Here is a 17,216-nt window from a genome sequence, read left to right as displayed (position 1 = left end):
GTAATATTTTCAATTATTTTTTATAATATTAATTAATAAATCTTATAATTAAATTTGAACATGATTATTTTCGGAAATAAGTCCATTCGATCTATATATAATATAAAATAATAATAATTTGCAAAAGATTTTTTGTAATATTCGAATCAATCTAATTTTATTAAATTAAACCTCTGGCTAAATTTGAATACATTATGGTTAATATTTGTGTGAGACAAAAATAAATAAATAATTATCGTCATAATTTTTTGTTAGATTTTTTTTTATTTAAATATAAATAATATATTTATCCTCATATTTAAAAATCATAATTATCAACCACCAGCAGTACAGCCAATAAAAAAAAGCAACAAAGCCAGAGTACACTGATTATTTTGCTGAAACAAAATTTTCCAGAATTTCAAAATTAAGTGTAGTTAAATCACTTGACAGAAATTTGAATGACTCCAATTCCTAGCCCAAACTGATTCAGTTCAACTCCGTACAAAATTTAAAACATCGCTGTAAATATTCGGCCATGTCTCTTTGGGGCGTGAGTTCGGTGATCAAAACCATAAACCAATACATGTCAAGACATTATCTTGATCAAAACATCACTCCGATATTGTGTATCGGCTTTGAATTACAATCCTGCAGATTTTTGGAATTTCTGGATTTGGTTCAGGAATATCCATGTCATCTGCGTGAAGAGATAATCAAAAATCAAAACATATTGGAAAAAAAAAACACACACACACACGGGGACAGGGAAGGATATGCACGAGGATACCATGACATGCGGGGCAATTCTAACACAGTAGACTGGAAATCCAGTGTAGAATTTTAAGGGTCCTCCCGACTTTAGCGTTTTCAGGGCACAATCTAAAGAACCAGCGTATGGATATTTCCCGGCCGCATCTGGCTGCATTTTCTGTATTTGGGTTTTAACATAATCAAAGGGGAGACTACAGGCTGCGGCAAAGAATCCCGATACAGTACTTGCCCCTGAAAAGAGTGGGAAAGTTTCAAATTTTAACCCACGAAGAAAAAATAGACAAGATTTTACACTGAAATATAATGTAAAGCCAGGGAGTGAAGATAAAACTACTGCAAGCAGGTAATGATTCAAGAAAGTATCTCACCTAACACGGTTGCAGCCTCACCCAAACCAAGGGAGTCCTTGAAGAACTCCACACTTTGATCATAAGAAGCAAGCATACCCATGTTAAGTGCCATAGCCCTTACCACAGTAGGTCCAGCGCCTTTCCAGAGAGCTAACACTCCTTCATCGGCAGTAATACGATAAAGGGCATGGAATGCATTTGTGTAGTTTCGCCGCTGTGCAACAGCTAATGTTGCGTCAGCCTGCATACGTATGAGGGCTAAATCTGCAGGACTGCCGATAGTTGCTCCAATTGCTCCGGCAGTCAATCCACACAAAGCTTTCTGATACAGTGGCAATGGCTTTCCATCATTTGCTTCTAATGCTTTGTTGGTTAAAATCCTATGATCCATCAGAATAGTGTCCAGGTTAGTTGGAAATGCTATTCCAAATTTAAATCACAATAGATCATGTACATTTCAGAATTTCCTAGAGGAGGATAAATGCTGGAATTTACTGTACAAGTCAAGGAAACTCATTGCACATTCAGAAATTAAAACCGAATACTGTTAATACGGTTTCAAAGCACATAATGGACCAACCATAATTTTGGGTATCTGGTTCAGTGGAACTTTAACTATCACAAGAAATGCATATAGCGTACAACTGTCTACTAAGTGCAAACAGCCAACTCACCCATTCATCCCATGGAAACACCAGATTGACAAACAAACCCACTTGTCTCCCCACAAAACCTCTTTATTTTCCAAAGTACCCTCATCAAATATGCACAAGTGTTGGTCACGGGAGGCAAGTCACCAAAAATAACTTCAGGCGAGTCCTACGCAGTTCAATTGTTTGACTAAGATTGTGTCATTCCTGATGCTACTGAGGCAAACTAACCTATATTTATATGAAAGAAAACTATCCAGTGTCTAACAATATGTCACATTCGAAGTTAAATATTCTGCCTGCTTGACATACTAGCACGACAAATCCCTCTAATATGAGAAGTTGATTCCTTCAGAAAACCACTGCAAAATTAAGTAGCTGTATGAATTAATGGAAGTTCGTTCTACTAAAATATTCCTGAAATTTTCAATTCTTAAGAATTGTGAGTGTAAGAAAATATCTAAATGAAATGATATAGATTATAGGGCTAAGTTTTTAATATGCCAATTGGATTTAACTACATTGTGTAGTTAAGGGGGGAACATAAAAGAATGTGATAATAAATCCCACAATCGACCAACAAAGGAACATAAAACTCACAAGTGCAGATTAACAGACAGCTTGCACATAAACGAAGTCAGTTCACATAAAAAAAACTTTACTGTCTCTACACTTCTTTGCTCGATAAAGTTACAAATAAAAATAATTGGAAAACTAAAAATTTGGATAGCGTTGTCCTTCGAAAGTCTACTCGAAAAGGAAACAAATGGTCCATGTTTGGTATGACACAACAATCATTAATGGCAGATACATCAACTCACGATCACAAAAGGTCTAAAACATCTTAAACACTATAAACATGTATGATAAACAATCCTTGAGCCCAATAGTCCTGAATATCACCATGTCTACATTAAAATGCCCATGACTCAATAGTAAATTGTTCACATAAATACTCACTTGAATGAGCCAAGCCGTGCGGTTGTATATGTAGCTTGTCTAAGAAGCCCAGCAGACAAACCCTACATAAGTAACAATATAATTAAGACAAAGGTTATAAGCTAAATCACATGGCTGAGCACTGTATTGCATGTAGAACTCGGACAAGAGCAATTTGATTTGCATTTAATATGAACTATCAGTCAGGGAAGGCAAATCCATTTCATTCATAATGAAGCCATTTATCACCTTTATGGAGACATTTCCACAATAAAAATAATACAAATTTGAAGATAGAAAATGATGGTAGTAAGTGCAATGTAGGCCTGCACTTCTTAAATTAACACAGAACAAATATGCAATTGGAGAAGCGAATTGATTATGGGATACAACAATTTTAAAAAATTTAGGATACGACACAAGAGTGTACATCTATCTTATACATATATAAATTAAACAAATAATATAATTATATATAAATGCAATAGTGCATGAATAATATTGAACAAAAAAATCACAACAATTAAAATCCCAAAAAAATATTGTATTACGTATAAAATTTGATTTTCTTATAATTTGACTGATGTTATATGTTTGTCCTATTACAGTACGATATTTTTTATTAAAAACTCCAACTTTGTTATTGTTTTTCTTTAAAAAAAATTAATTATTTGTAATTTGATTATAAGTAGCTCAAATCTTTACTTGCAAATTACAAATAGTCTCTTGTCGTATTCGTCTTATATTCACCTGATACTTCCCCATCTATATCCGTCTCGTATCCACCTTGTATTCCATCATATGCCTGGGCACGAGATTAGACAATATCTCTAAACTTGACCAAATGTGGTCTAATTTTCTTATCCATAAACCATGTTTCCAAGAGAAACTCGAGTATACTGCAGCTCATCTGATGAGACACTTTTAACACATACTACAACTAAAACACTTAATTGAACTGGAGTCTAACTTTCTAACAACTGGAACAAAACTTACAAACATATGGAGATTGATGCAATACCAAGCATATGTGTGCCAGATAACAACTATTATATATCCCTACTAGCTTGGTCATTGAAACATGTCATTGGAGTAGCTATATGGTATAAAAGATTTGACCCGAACTGCTACTACCAACTATAGAATTTGGTAAATTATTCGATTATCATATGTTGTAAGCCGGTGCAATTATTGTGACGTACATTTTTGGGTAACTTTACTTGCCCTTATAACCACAACTATTGAAATGTGTGCTTGCACTGGTGCAAAAAATACCAATCATATTGATGAAACAATGAGCATTCAATCTTATAACCTGTGTGAGAGGATGCAAGGCGAGGAACAAAAGAAAAAGGATAGTTCCAACCTTAAGCTCTTTTCGTATTTTGTATTCCAGGTGTTGGTGTCATCATGATGAGCATAATGTTTTGACAGTTAAAAGTAAACTTTTTTACGTCGTTAGAAAAACTTAATAAATTAAGATCAACATTAAACCGGCATAGAAAATTGGCAATAAAAGCTCCAACCATTCCAAATTAACACACTTCGCAAGCAATAAAAGCTCCAACCATTCCAAATTAACACACTTCGCACATTTCATTTTAAGAGCTCCTGCAAAAAAAAAGTTGATTTTATCTTTCAAAGACACTAATTCCTGTTAATCGATATCCCTCCTCCCTCCCCAAAAAATAAGGAATTCAGATGTTATTAACTTAGACCATATATTTCCAACATAAGTTTAACTAAACCACGACAAATGCTGAAGCAACTTAATTTAACAAAACAATCATATATTCTTCTATAAACAAATGTATACAATTATAATTGAATACCATGTGATATCGAGCAACCTCTAAATCTATTTCACTTTCAGGTGATAATGAAGAAGACAGCTGGCATAAAAAAATAAAATTAACATGATTTTCTCACGTAAAACATACCTTGTAAAAGGCACCAATGCCCTCATTCTTAAGCATGTTCTTTGTCACCTCACTAGCTGATCCCTGGCCCAGTTGTATTCTCACCTGAAATTGAGAAAATAAAAATTTAATGGTCAACACCCTTCAGCACACGCATAGATGAAAGAGTTCGATTTCCCAATCAAACAGGTTCGTGATTCATTCAACACAGACATTTTGTAAACATCAGATGCAAAGCAACCTAGAATCAAGTTTTTAACAACATAAAGCACCGGTAAAACAAAAAAATTCTAAATCTTACGCAGAGCAGGTCCTAAAATCCACAGAACTATTGACAAGAATCGTGTTTTTAGTGATAGAAAAGGTCCATTGGGTCTAAGATCTGAAACGAACAAAAGTTTCATCCAGGAAATTAAACAACAAAAACACCCGGATCTTGAACAACCATCAATGCAGATAAATCCATGACTCTTGGCAATCGCGTTATGTTATACGATAAATGATACCTTGATCATGTCGATTGGCTGGATTACGCAGGTAGCAAGCATACCAGATATACCGCCATTGGCGAAGGGCTTTACCGTAGGCCAAACTCCAGCTGATTTCGGCTTCTCCTCTCCCATTTTCAAATTTCCTTCTTCCTCTTCTGCTGTTTGGTTCTATTTATTGGAACAATGCGAAAACTGGAGAGTAGAGGAAAACAGGTCTCCTCGGTGATTGGTGAACAACACGAGGATGTGAACTGGCAGAACAAGAAATGTTTTATTTGTAATAACTAGTATTTTACTAGGTAATTAATAATAAATTAGTAAGTATTAGTGATATCTAAAACATATTTGACATAAATATTATTATAAAAAATTATATTAAAAATATCTGTATCATTTGAAATAATAATAATTTTATTAAAATAGCTATTGATAAAATAAAAAAAATATTTAAAATGATATATTGTCTTGTGAATCAAAAGTTTAAATAATAAATAAATATATTTTAAAAACAAAAATTTGACATTTATTAGATAAATAAAATGTGATTAAAAATTTTAATTATTTTTTAAAATAGTAAAAAAATATGTGCATTAAATTTTAAAGTAAGATACACATAATAATAGTAATTTATGGAAATTTAATATATAAAAAATTTCATGAAAACACTTTTTTAAAAAGGTGGAAAACGTTATACTATATATATAAAAAATTATTTATTTAATACTATAGAAAGTAGTGAAAAAAATTTAAATATATAAAAGTAACACAAAACTCAAAATCATATCGATATGGAAATTAAATGAAAGATATAATCAATTCAAACACTTAATTTTAATTTATATTTTCAAAAGAAATCAAATTAAAATTTGAATTTAAAAAATGTCAAAACTTCACTATCAGTTATGTATTTATTTTTTAATTGTATTCAAATATTTAATGCGGTAGATGAATGCATTGATATTAATAAATATTTTTTATAACATATTATTTGCGCGGGAACTTTCAAATATGACAAAAATCCTAATTATATATATAATATAAGTATATCTGTGAATAACAGTTAACTAATGAGTCAAATGAAGAACAAATGGCATAAGTTTTTCAATCTATTTGTATGAAACTTTGGTATGAAGTGTATATTTCTCGAGTATTTCATTAATATTTTTTTAACATTTAGAAAGATATTTATGTTATGGTCATTAATAAAAATCTATTAATTGATATTGAAATTAATTGATGATGTATGCATCTATACATGATCATGATTCTAAAATCGATGTTTTATTACATCAAAAAGTATAATAATTTCGAATTATAACTTATAAAAGATGATGGTGATTAGAGTTAATGTAATTTTGACAGCATATGATTGAAGAAATCGCTTCAGCTATTGTTTATAAGCTTTGATTGTATCAATATATGAGTATAGTATGGTTTTAATAAGAATTTCAAAATGATTCGTGTTAAACTATGATATATGTAGCTACAATATGAAGTTTATTTCATTATTTTCATTGTGCAATATTTTTTTCCTCGTTGTACTGTGTTTTGGAAGTCATTTGGCCACTCCATTTTCGTCACGCAGCATACCACTAAGTCCAAACCTATTGCTCGAGGTGAACAAAGCATCATTTGTATTGCACTTTAGGAAGAAGCAGGAGGTTTATGCCATCTCTTGCAGCTGGTATCAAAACTGTTGGAGTTGGGATGCAATATATACTACAAACATTGAATATGTGATCACATGTGATTTACTTATGAATGTCATATAACCTAATTCAAATTTACAATTATATTGTGAACATATTTTAAGTCACATTTATACATCACGAAATTGGTAACTATGTTTATGTATATTGTTATTTTATGTATATTGTTATTTAGGTCACCCGTATTCGTTATTGTTATAACACTCACCACCTCATCAAAAATCATAGGGTCCACATGCCACATACACATTACATTAACACATCTATTCTCCCACATTCATTTTAACATTCACACTCATTATTTGTAGGTCCCGCTGTCCACTCATTCATCTTATTATTACTTTAAATTAAATAAATTAATTTTCTGATATTTTAAGAAATTAAAATTATTATTATTTTATATTAATAATAATATGTTTTTATATATTTAGTACGTAAAATAATTTAATTTTATGAGTGTCATTTATTTAAATTAAACATTTATTATAAACCTAAAATAAAACGGTACAACATATAATAAATGAAAATTACAATGAATGAAAATTATAACAAATCAAAATTACAATAATCGAAAATTACAATAACTGGAAATTAAATACTACATCTCCCCCTAATCTCTTGACATAGACGTTCGTGGATGATAAGTTGCTCATATGTCATTTGGGAAGTATCCTTCGAAAGGATTGCATATTCCTTTAGTTGAACTTTGGCCATAGCAGCTTTTGCTTTCATCTCCTCCACTTCGAGTTGTTTTTGTTTCATTTCAACTTCAACTTTTTTCATGCTAGTATATTCAGTAAAATTTGCAAACATATTGTCCAAGTTTGTTGTCATACACTCCATGTCCGATCTCGTTTTACCTTTTCCCTTTCTTTTTGCTGCCTTCTGACCCATTGGACGATTTTCTTCTTCGTTTAGGTCTACATGTAGACTCGCATCTTGGTTGGATGAGGTGTTGCTTGCTCCCGACTCCGAGGTCCTTGCCTTCTTCGTGCTAATAAGGTGATCAACGGACTGTGGAGTAAACATTGGACGGTCTTTTACGATCCTCCACACATGCTCAAGATTAAATGCGATGCCGTTATTCTCCTCACGATATTTTTTATACGCAAGCCGTAGTAATCCTCATCACTGTGGCCGCTACGATATGCACTATAAATACTATTGTAATTTGCATTGAAGCGATATATTTTTTTTTTGTATGGTATTGTGACAGTGCAATCGTATGAAACTTGCACTTCTATTAGGTGTACCTACGGGACGATTGTCATTGTAGTAGCTTGCAACACGTCCCCAGAAAGCTTCCGCCTTTTGATCATTGTCGATGATTGAGTCATCGCTGATAGTGAAAAACGATCTCGCTAAGACCTCGTCTTCAACCTTTCTCCAGGTTGACCGTTTTTTTCTACCCTCAGCGCCAGAATCCACATTCTCCAAATTTACGACTTCAATTGGGGATTCACGGTCGGACAATTGAGTCTCTGGGACGAAAGTCGGAGTGGCCGGTTCATTTTCCATCTGAGAAATAAATGGCATACTGGTTGCATGTGGATTAGATGGATAGTTTGGTGGATATGGATTATATGGATAATTTGGTGGATATGAATTATAAGGATAATTTGGTGGATATGGATTTTGTGGATAATTTGGTGGGTATGGAAAATATGGATAATTTGGTGGAATTTGCGAATTTTGGGAAGAAGTATTTTCTTCCGGCTTTTTTTGAAAATTCACGAAATTTCTAAAAAACCCTTGGTAATTTTCATCCATTTCGGAACAAAGTAGGATTTAAGAAACTTTTTTAAAAAAGAATTTGAGATGATGAAAATATAAGAGAAAAGATTTTTGGAGTGAAGAATAATATGTTTTGATGTTTGTAATAATTTGTGTAGTGTGTGAATATTTATAGATGAATATATTATTTTTTATTAAACTAGCCGTTAATTAGCCGTTAAAACAATTTTTCACTTTTATAAATAAAAACAACCATTAGTTTTTAATTGAACATTATTTTTAATTTATTTTAATATCCGAATTTCTTTTTGAAAAATAAAAATTTGAAATTTAAACCAATACATTAAATAAAATTAAATAAGGAAACATCATCACGTGTGTGGGACCCGCGTTCAGCGACGGTTTGTAAAAATCTGTCGTAAATAGCGACGGTTTTTGAAAAACCGTCGCTAAATGTCAAATTTTTTTTAAAAGATAAGCGAACAGAGGGGCGTTCAAACATATGAACGCCCCATTTTCTCTCTCTTGTGAGTGGACGTTATAACGTCCATTCACAATGGAGAAAGGGTGTTAAATGAGTGTTACATCACGAGAAACTGATAACTATGTTTATGATAATAAGTCACAGTGTACAAATTTAGTTACAAAATAGGAATGACTTTTGGAAATTCCACATTACATTCGATCCCAGATAGGCTACAACATGTGCAACTTGATTTACTAGCCTGGGGCAATGTTGGATGATTGCATCACCTGAAAGATTGTACTAGTTTCGGGTTTCTACATCGACCGAGTCGTCCATTGAAAAAAGCAAATAATTATGTGTGGTATTGACTACCATGTTAGTATCTGATTCAATAATCCAATTCGAAAATCGAGCTGACCTGGAATATTAATTCATTTCTTAGTGCAAACATTTCGACAAGATGAAGACTGAAACATCTCTAAAAGCGTCGAGTTAATATAAACAAAATACGTATTTCATAGTCTCGTTCCACGCATGTAGGACCGAGTGCTTATCGCTTTACCAAAAGCTATAGCTAGTGGTAATGGTGCAACTCAAATCTTTTAAACTGCACAACAACTCAAGCACCACGGTTCGATCGCTCTACCAAGTAGGTACAATTATTACACCAAACAACGCACATTATTAGAATTTTGACCGTGCAAATAATCTCTAGACATTTTTATTTTAGTTTCTGTATCAGTCAAGAGTATTGATATTAACCAGATATCTAGGTTCGATACTCGGAGACCACCTCATCCGGGGCACACTCACATTAAAATCAATTCAATGCAACCATCAAACCAATTTTATCTAGGGGTGGAGCCAAATCTACTTTCACCCAATATTTAATATATTAATCTATATTATATTATTTTATATTAGAAAGTAAGATGATTTTAAACTAACAAACTTAATATTTTTGGTTTAACATATCTTATACATTTTAAAAAATATTCTATTTTGTAGAATTCGGGGTTCCATAGAAAAAAAATATACTAATATTCCATAATATCATAGCATAATATAATATATATCCAAAATTTTAAAAAACTCTATACACTATGAAAAAATTACTAATTGCAAAACTCGTACAATTTGGAAATTTAACTAAATTTCACGTTTTTTTAAAGAACAGAACATTATCTCTTCAGATACATTTTCGAAAACTCGTTTTATCGAAATAAACATATAAAATGATCGAGCTAAGAGTAGCCGAGATAATAGTTTATTTTTTTTAAAAAAAATAATTTGAATTGAGAAAAATTGAATAACTTTTTCCCTAAATCAAATTTATCATAAATAAGAGATAAAACGATATTTTTTTTTAAAAAAATTACTTTTTCCAATAATTTTCTTAACCTGTATAAAAACATACACATTGCTAAATATACAAGACAAAAACATTGGTAGGCAAGTACGTCATATAACTCCCGTCTTTCAAATAAAAACAACTATAGAAAAGGACATAAAAATAAAAGGCAATAAATTTTATTTTTTATTTTTTATAAAGAGTGTAGTTGAACTCCAAAAATTTATCCTCACATTTTATCTTTATTTACGAGTAATTATAAATAATAAAAAAAGAAAAAGAAAAAGAAAAGGAAAAGGAAAAGGAAAAGAAAATTTATTATTCTACCGCATTTTTAAAAAAAGAAAAAGAAAATTTATTATTCAATCCGAAGAAATGCTATAAATGACTAACCCTAGCGACATTTGCCGATGCGCATCGCTCAGTTCAACCCTAAACGGAGCCCTTTCGTCTTATTCCCTACGCCGCCCTCTCCTCTCTCGTGTGAAGAACTCGAGAAATATTTTGTTTTGCGGTAAATTTTGAGGTAAATTTTTCACATTTTTAGTCAATATAATCCACGCTTTTGGTTATATGATGGGATCAGGGCTTGTCATTAAGATGACTGTGTTTTCTTTGATCGTTTTAAGGTGTACCTATAAAACGTTGCTTTTTGAGTTTTGCTTCACTCCATGATTGTCTTGTAATGTTGTTGAAGGGTTTGCTATAGATTTTTCTCATCAACTGTGTGTGCTTATGTGATTTGAGTGCAGACCAGAAATTCAAATTTCTCTTTTTACTTTATTTGTTACACTGTAGGAGTTGTGATGTTCGTTTTTCAGATGCGTTTGTAGTCTTGCTTGTTTTTTTTAAAAAAAAAACCTTATACGAGTTCGTGACTTGTGGGTTCAGGATAATGAAATGATCATTATAATCGTTTGATAGCTGATATGATTGCTATTTATCATGTAGTAGCTTTAGCTTATCGTTCTAATTGTTCCCCACAAACTTTTAAATTTTATTTCCTTGTTGTGATTCTATTTTTTTCTTCCCTTAAAAAATCCTGAAGGTATTAGTTTTCGCACTTCCAGTTAAGAATTTTTGAAATACGATGTATACTTGCGAAAACTTTGGAAAAATTTGATGAATACGGTTTTATTTGTACGGGCTGGAGAGGATTGACATCCAATCATCAATAATCTCACATGCTATTTGAGATAGCTTTGGCTGATTGGTTTTCTTAGTTCAAAGCTTCGTAACTCTTTTTTTCTTCGTTCTATGTAGTATTAATTTGGTTCATATTAGATAAACATCCCTCCATGGTTATTTTTTTCAAAAAAAATTATGGGATCTTGTGACTTAAGGGTTCAGAAGAATGAAATGATGATTATAATCGTTTGATAGCTTATATGATGGCTATTTATATGTATTAGCTCTAGCTGATCATTCTATTTGTTCCCCATAACACTTTTAATTTTGTTTCCCTGTTGTGTTTTTAAGATTTTTTCCCCTTTCAAAATCCTGAAGGCACAGAGAATTTTGGAAGTATGTTCCATACTTGCAAAAACTTTTGGGAAATTTTGATGAGGTATGGTTTTATATGCATGTGCTGGAGAGGATTGACATCCAATCATCAATAATCTAACATGCAATTTGAGATAGATTTGGCTATTGATTCTCTTAGTTCATACCCCTTTTTTCTTTGTTCTACATGGTATTAGTATAGTTCACAAAAGAGAAATTTCCCTCCATGGTTTTATCTTTATTTACCACTAATTAGTTATGTGTTATTTCATCCAACAGTATTTTTGTTGGCCAGGATATAGTTAGCAAAAATGAGGGGGAGGAGTTACACCCCTTCGCCACAAAGAGAGTATGGTAGAAGAGGAAGGAGCCCTGGCCCCAGAGGACGCCATGATAGAGGAGATGCTCCTACAAGTCTTTTAGTCCGCAACCTTCGCCGTGACTGCAGGTGAGCTCTACCTAGTTTATATATTCTTGTCTACATCAAAACCACCTTCCCAAACACACCCATGACCCAACACACAAAAAAGCGAGAGTAAACAAATTAACAAGAAAGTTTTTTGCTACTCTTGGAATGGTAAACTTGTGGTACTACTGTACTACTAATTGTTTGCATTGCCATAAACAGGCCAGAAGACTTGAGAAGGCCATTTGGACAATTTGGGCCTTTAAAGGACATTTATTTGCCAAGGGATTACCACACTGGGTGAGCGATTGTGTATTACCTGACTTTGTACCTATGTGATTTTCCTATACTTTGTTTGTTAGCTTCGGTGTAGATTGAACGTAACTAGATTTGTAATTATCTAATATTTTCTTTTACTCAAATTTTTTCTCCATATTTATTATCATAAATAGATATCTTTGTTAAAGATTTTTGAAATTTAGCAGTGAATTAAGAGTTATGAAGACTTCAATGAAGTAGTAAGAGTTCTGTTGACACATTCTAGTTGTAAGGGTTCTCTTGTCATCAATCAAGTTGTAAGGATTTGAAGGTGATGTAAATGATATGATAATGAAGATTTGAAGGGAAATCTGGTTTGAATACAATGTGAAGAAATCAAGATTTCAAGTCTAGAAGAATTTCGAGTCATGTTATATTATCACTCACAAGGTGAGCTAGTGCTTGCTTATTCGCATATCACGGTCATCCATATTCTCTTAATTATTTTGAACAAGTAATTTAATTCGTGGCGAGGAATTTTAGATATTTTTAGGTGCTCTTGACTGACTGATTTTTAATTTTCCACTCGCTTGAAGTTCTCTACTTGCCTTTGAAGGCCTTTTACAATTTATTTTTAACCAATTAATTGATTTGTGACTAAAAATGTTTGAGATTTGTAGGTGGTATGCACTTCATTTGTATATTTCCTCTCTCACAAAGATAATTTTTTTAGTGTGTTCTTTTATCATTTTGTCTCGTCAGTTTTCAGTAGACATTTTTAGGACTCGAAAACTGTCCCAAAAAATTTAATCTCCAAGGTTTTGACTGGCATCTGCTGATTGGGATATTTCACTTTATCAGACCTGTAACTCAGGCTTTGGATTGCCTGTGTTTACTTCAATCATCAAAAACTGTGGCACACTGACTTTCTATTTTCTTTCACTCTTGTTTTCAGTGAGCCTCGTGGCTTTGGATTTGTCCAATATGTGGACCCTGCTGATGCCTCGGAAGCTAAGTATGAGATGGATGGTCAGCTTTGGCAAGGTCGGGAACTGACCGTTGTTTTTGCCGAGGAAAATCGAAAGAAGCCAGGTGAAATGCGGCACAGAGAACGGGGAAGGTAAAGTCTGATTCTATTTTTCACAATGTGCTTTGTCTTTTCATTTTTTATAAAAAAAATTTACCCGGGTCCTTAACTGCTGGCTGATGTTTATTGAACCCTGGATGGAAATTCTGAAAACCGTACTGTTGATCATTGGGTTAATTGGTTGGCCGTCTTTAAGTTGGTTTATGGTATCAGTGTACTTCAGAAAGATTTTAACATTACTATACGATTATTTTATAATATCCTTCTTGGTGTTTTCCCCCTTGTAAGCTTGAGTTAGCTAGCAGTCTGAGTTTAAATATTGATCCATTCCGTTGTAACTCTCATATTTTATGGTTCATCGACGACACTGTTTTGATGATATTTTATAACTTACATTAATAATGTGCCAATTGCGAGCCATTCATATCGAGAATGACCTATGAACATATTAAGGAGAGAAGATAACTCTAGTGAAGATACAGATTATATCTAGTGGAATTTCTGTTGCATTCGTGTGCATGGATAGACCATTTTTCCTGTGTCCACAATGGAATTTCTACATGTTTTTGTAGTTGGTCCTAACTCCTACCAGAGTATGATATACTAAATAGAAGTGAAGCAATAATGTAATGGATTTTCCTAAAGGGATACGTATGGGCAAATGCCTTGCTCTTAACTATGTACATGTGGTATTGTTGATTATGATTTGAAAGTTTATTTGACTCAGGTTAAGAGTTAATTGGCATATACATTAAGTTTATACGAATAAGCAGTTTTACCTAGTACATAGTAAATTGACTTTTGTTAATCTGAATTAGTGTTGACCACCGTTGATCTGTTGCAGGGGCCGTGTTTATGATCGAAGGAGATCACCTCCACGCTACTCGCATTCGCCTCGGTATTCTGCATCCCCACCTACACACCATGGAGGGTCTCAATCTCGTCGTGGTTACTACTCTCCTAGGAGAAAATACTCGAGGTAGAAAGGGCAATAGTATTTTACTTGTATTATCTATAAAGTTATACCTAGGAAAGAATGATACTACCCACCCTTTTTAAGCTGACTTGCAATGTCCAAATAGCTTTATTTTGCCATCTATTAATTTGTCTCAGGAAATGAGTAGTTGTGATCTTATTTCTATACCACCGACTCATTTATTTGCTGCTTGGCATGATATATATTCGCAGGTCCAATTCCCCCCGAGAGAAAAGGGGTGGTAGAGAGAGACGATCATACTCGCGTTCTCCAGTGCAGGAACATTCTCCGCCAAATGATGGGCCAAGGAACCTCAACGGGAGTCCAGTGATTAGACGTTCACCTTATGGCTCTAGAAGCCGCAGCCAAAGCCCAGGTCGGGGCCATTCCCCAGTTATGATACGAAGCCCAAGCCGCAGCAGAAGCAGGAGTCCCCATCCTGCAGAGTATGCAAGGGAGCCCGGAAGGGATAGACCTCGAAGCTAATGAATGAATGTCGGGAAAAAGTCGTGGAACTGTGTGATTTCTGAACTTCAAACTTTGTGGGTTTATCTGATTTAGCTGTCTTACTTCATTTGGACTCGAAAACTGTCCCAACATGTTCGGGAATTCTACGATGATATGACCTCGTATTTCTTTTGGATGTTTGCTGTTATTCTGTGGTATTGATGAAAACTATTTTCGACGATTCAACGAAGTTGGTAAGCAGGCCTTTCCATATGTGGTGTCCAGAATCCGTGGTAAATAGACCCGACCACTATTCGATTTGACTCTGAAAACCTGAATCGAAAATTGAATATTCATCCTTTGATTTTGATAGCTAAAAAAGAAAAAAATTGAATCGTATGCAATTTTTTTGAATGGGGAAGAATATTTAGACTTCTTTACATTTAGTTTTATAAATTGGAGATATTAACATTTGTTTATATAATTTTGTTAATGACTCGATTGTTGCCAAAAACTACATATCTCCGGGAATTGCTAAAAGAATCATTACATTTGTTAATATTTTTAAACATACGATAAAACGCGAGTAAAATTTAAATTTATTATAAAATATATTGATTGTTACTTTATTTCATCTAAATATATGTATTAGTTCAAATAACTTCAAATAACAATCTAAAGATGACTTGTAGTAGATAACAATTGAATATCTGTTCCATTTAAAGATGACTTGCATCATTATATTTTATAGGGAAACATAATAATTTCCTTAAATTTGTTAGTTTCCAACACAATCAACTAATATTTTAAACCGGGCTATTTTATTTTTAACCCAAGTCAACATTTTTTCAAAAAAATAATCTCATTTAGTGTAAGGTTAATTTTTTTAAAAAAAATGAAAGGGGAAACACGACATACTGAAACCGATGGGAATACATACACACATAATAACCCACAGACATTTTCATTCTGGTCCAGGGGAAGAACATGACAGTGAAATGCATACATTAATCAAGAAAACATAGCTGTATAATCAAGACACGACAAATCAATACCAACGAAATAAAAATGAAATAATCAGTTCGAAAGAGAGCTTCGCATCCACATACCATACACATGCATACTCAACACGAACTTCTTGTCAATCAAATGAAGCAAGGATTTTTTTATTGCGGTGAACTAGATAGGAATTAAAAGGCAAATCTTTCTTTTGAAGATCAACAACTTCACAGCAATAGATAATTTGAGATGGTGAAATACTAGCCTCTGCTCTTTCAACTTCTTAAGCCCCAAATCCTTGATCAAACCCGCAAAAGCATCCCTAGCAACGGCTGCGGCGTATTGTACTTTGTTCAACTCCAGATAAACCGGAGATGATGATTTTTAGATTGAGTTGAGTTGAGTTGAATTTAAATATGCATGCATATAGAATCATGAACGTCGAAGCTGTCAATTATTTTGTCAAGTTCCGAATGTCCCAAACACGGCTAGGAGTCGAGTTGTGTGCAAGGGTCATTATATCTGGATGGGGCAATTGTAACTCTACAGTCTACACACTTCCATCAGACAAGAGAGAGTTATTTCCGTTAGAAAATTTGCTAAAAACAATAGCGTAGAAATGAACTTGTAGTGATAAAGCAGTAACCGAAACAAATGTGATGTTTACAGTATGACTATTGTGTAAAAGAAAGCAAAACCAAACCGAGGCCTGTAACATGTACAGTTTCCTTAAAACAGATTCGCCCTCTCCGGTATGTGCTTCGAGGTTTCAGCGGACGTCTGTTTCCCAGGATACAACGGAACAACCAGGAGTGACTTAGCACGAGACACTACTACGGCGAACTGAAAACGTACCTTTACTTTATCACCGAGATTTAACGGAGACCAAACGGAAAGATAACAATATGTAATGCAAGAGAGTGTTTGAAAGAGATAAAATTTTCATGTGTATGAAATGAGGAAATGAACACACTATTTATAAGCCCCAAAATGCACACTAAGAGTCATGCAAGATTAATTAACTCAATTAATCTTCCCATTAACTCAAGAATATGAAGAGCCAAAACTCTTCAATTAACTCAAGAATGTGGAGAACCAAAAGATAATCCCACATTCATGAGACACAATTTTTATTCAAACTCTAAATTTAATTAAAATTTCCAACAATATCAGTACTC

The 17,216-nt window shown here is 33.2% G+C and overlaps 2 protein-coding genes and 1 non-coding gene across 5 annotated transcripts; 2 read left to right on the top strand and 1 right to left on the bottom strand.

Moving 5' to 3' along the window:
- Nucleotides 1–308: 308 nt before the first annotated feature.
- LOC142550698 (mitochondrial dicarboxylate/tricarboxylate transporter DTC-like) lies at nt 309–5,366 on the bottom strand. Its single transcript, XM_075659779.1, has 6 exons — nt 5,118–5,366; nt 4,633–4,716; nt 2,714–2,775; nt 1,122–1,483; nt 770–984; nt 309–679 (listed from the first exon to the last, which is right to left on the bottom strand). The coding sequence occupies exons 1-6, from the start codon at nt 5,232–5,234 to the stop codon at nt 623–625; spliced, it is 897 nt and encodes a 298-aa protein (XP_075515894.1). The 5' UTR covers nt 5,235–5,366; the 3' UTR covers nt 309–622.
- A 5,367-nt stretch (nt 5,367–10,733) lies between these two features.
- On the top strand, nt 10,734–15,285 carry LOC142550688 (serine/arginine-rich SC35-like splicing factor SCL30A). 3 transcript variants are annotated; one of them, XM_075659769.1, is made up of 6 exons: nt 10,734–10,876; nt 12,161–12,313; nt 12,494–12,571; nt 13,485–13,649; nt 14,461–14,595; nt 14,805–15,285. In XM_075659769.1, the coding sequence occupies exons 2-6, from the start codon at nt 12,177–12,179 to the stop codon at nt 15,076–15,078; spliced, it is 789 nt and encodes a 262-aa protein (XP_075515884.1). In that variant the 5' UTR covers nt 10,734–10,876; nt 12,161–12,176; the 3' UTR covers nt 15,079–15,285. The 3 variants fall into 3 exon arrangements, with proteins under 3 accessions (XP_075515884.1, XP_075515880.1, XP_075515887.1); XM_075659765.1 differs by having other exon boundaries at nt 10,734–10,888; XM_075659772.1 differs by having other exon boundaries at nt 10,760–10,876; nt 12,145–12,313.
- Nucleotides 11,715–11,790, top strand: LOC142521665 (small nucleolar RNA Z102/R77). The gene has a single exon (XR_012814341.1). It is a non-coding gene; the product is annotated as a small nucleolar RNA Z102/R77 (small nucleolar RNA).
- Nucleotides 15,286–17,216: the final 1,931 nt, after the last annotated feature.

This window comes from Primulina tabacum, chromosome 1 (genome assembly GCF_025594145.1).
Source record: "Primulina tabacum isolate GXHZ01 chromosome 1, ASM2559414v2, whole genome shotgun sequence".
Lineage (NCBI taxonomy): Eukaryota > Viridiplantae > Streptophyta > Magnoliopsida > Lamiales > Gesneriaceae > Primulina > Primulina tabacum.
Note: the sequence above shows the minus strand (reverse complement) of the source record. Positions and strands in the feature narration are given on the sequence as shown.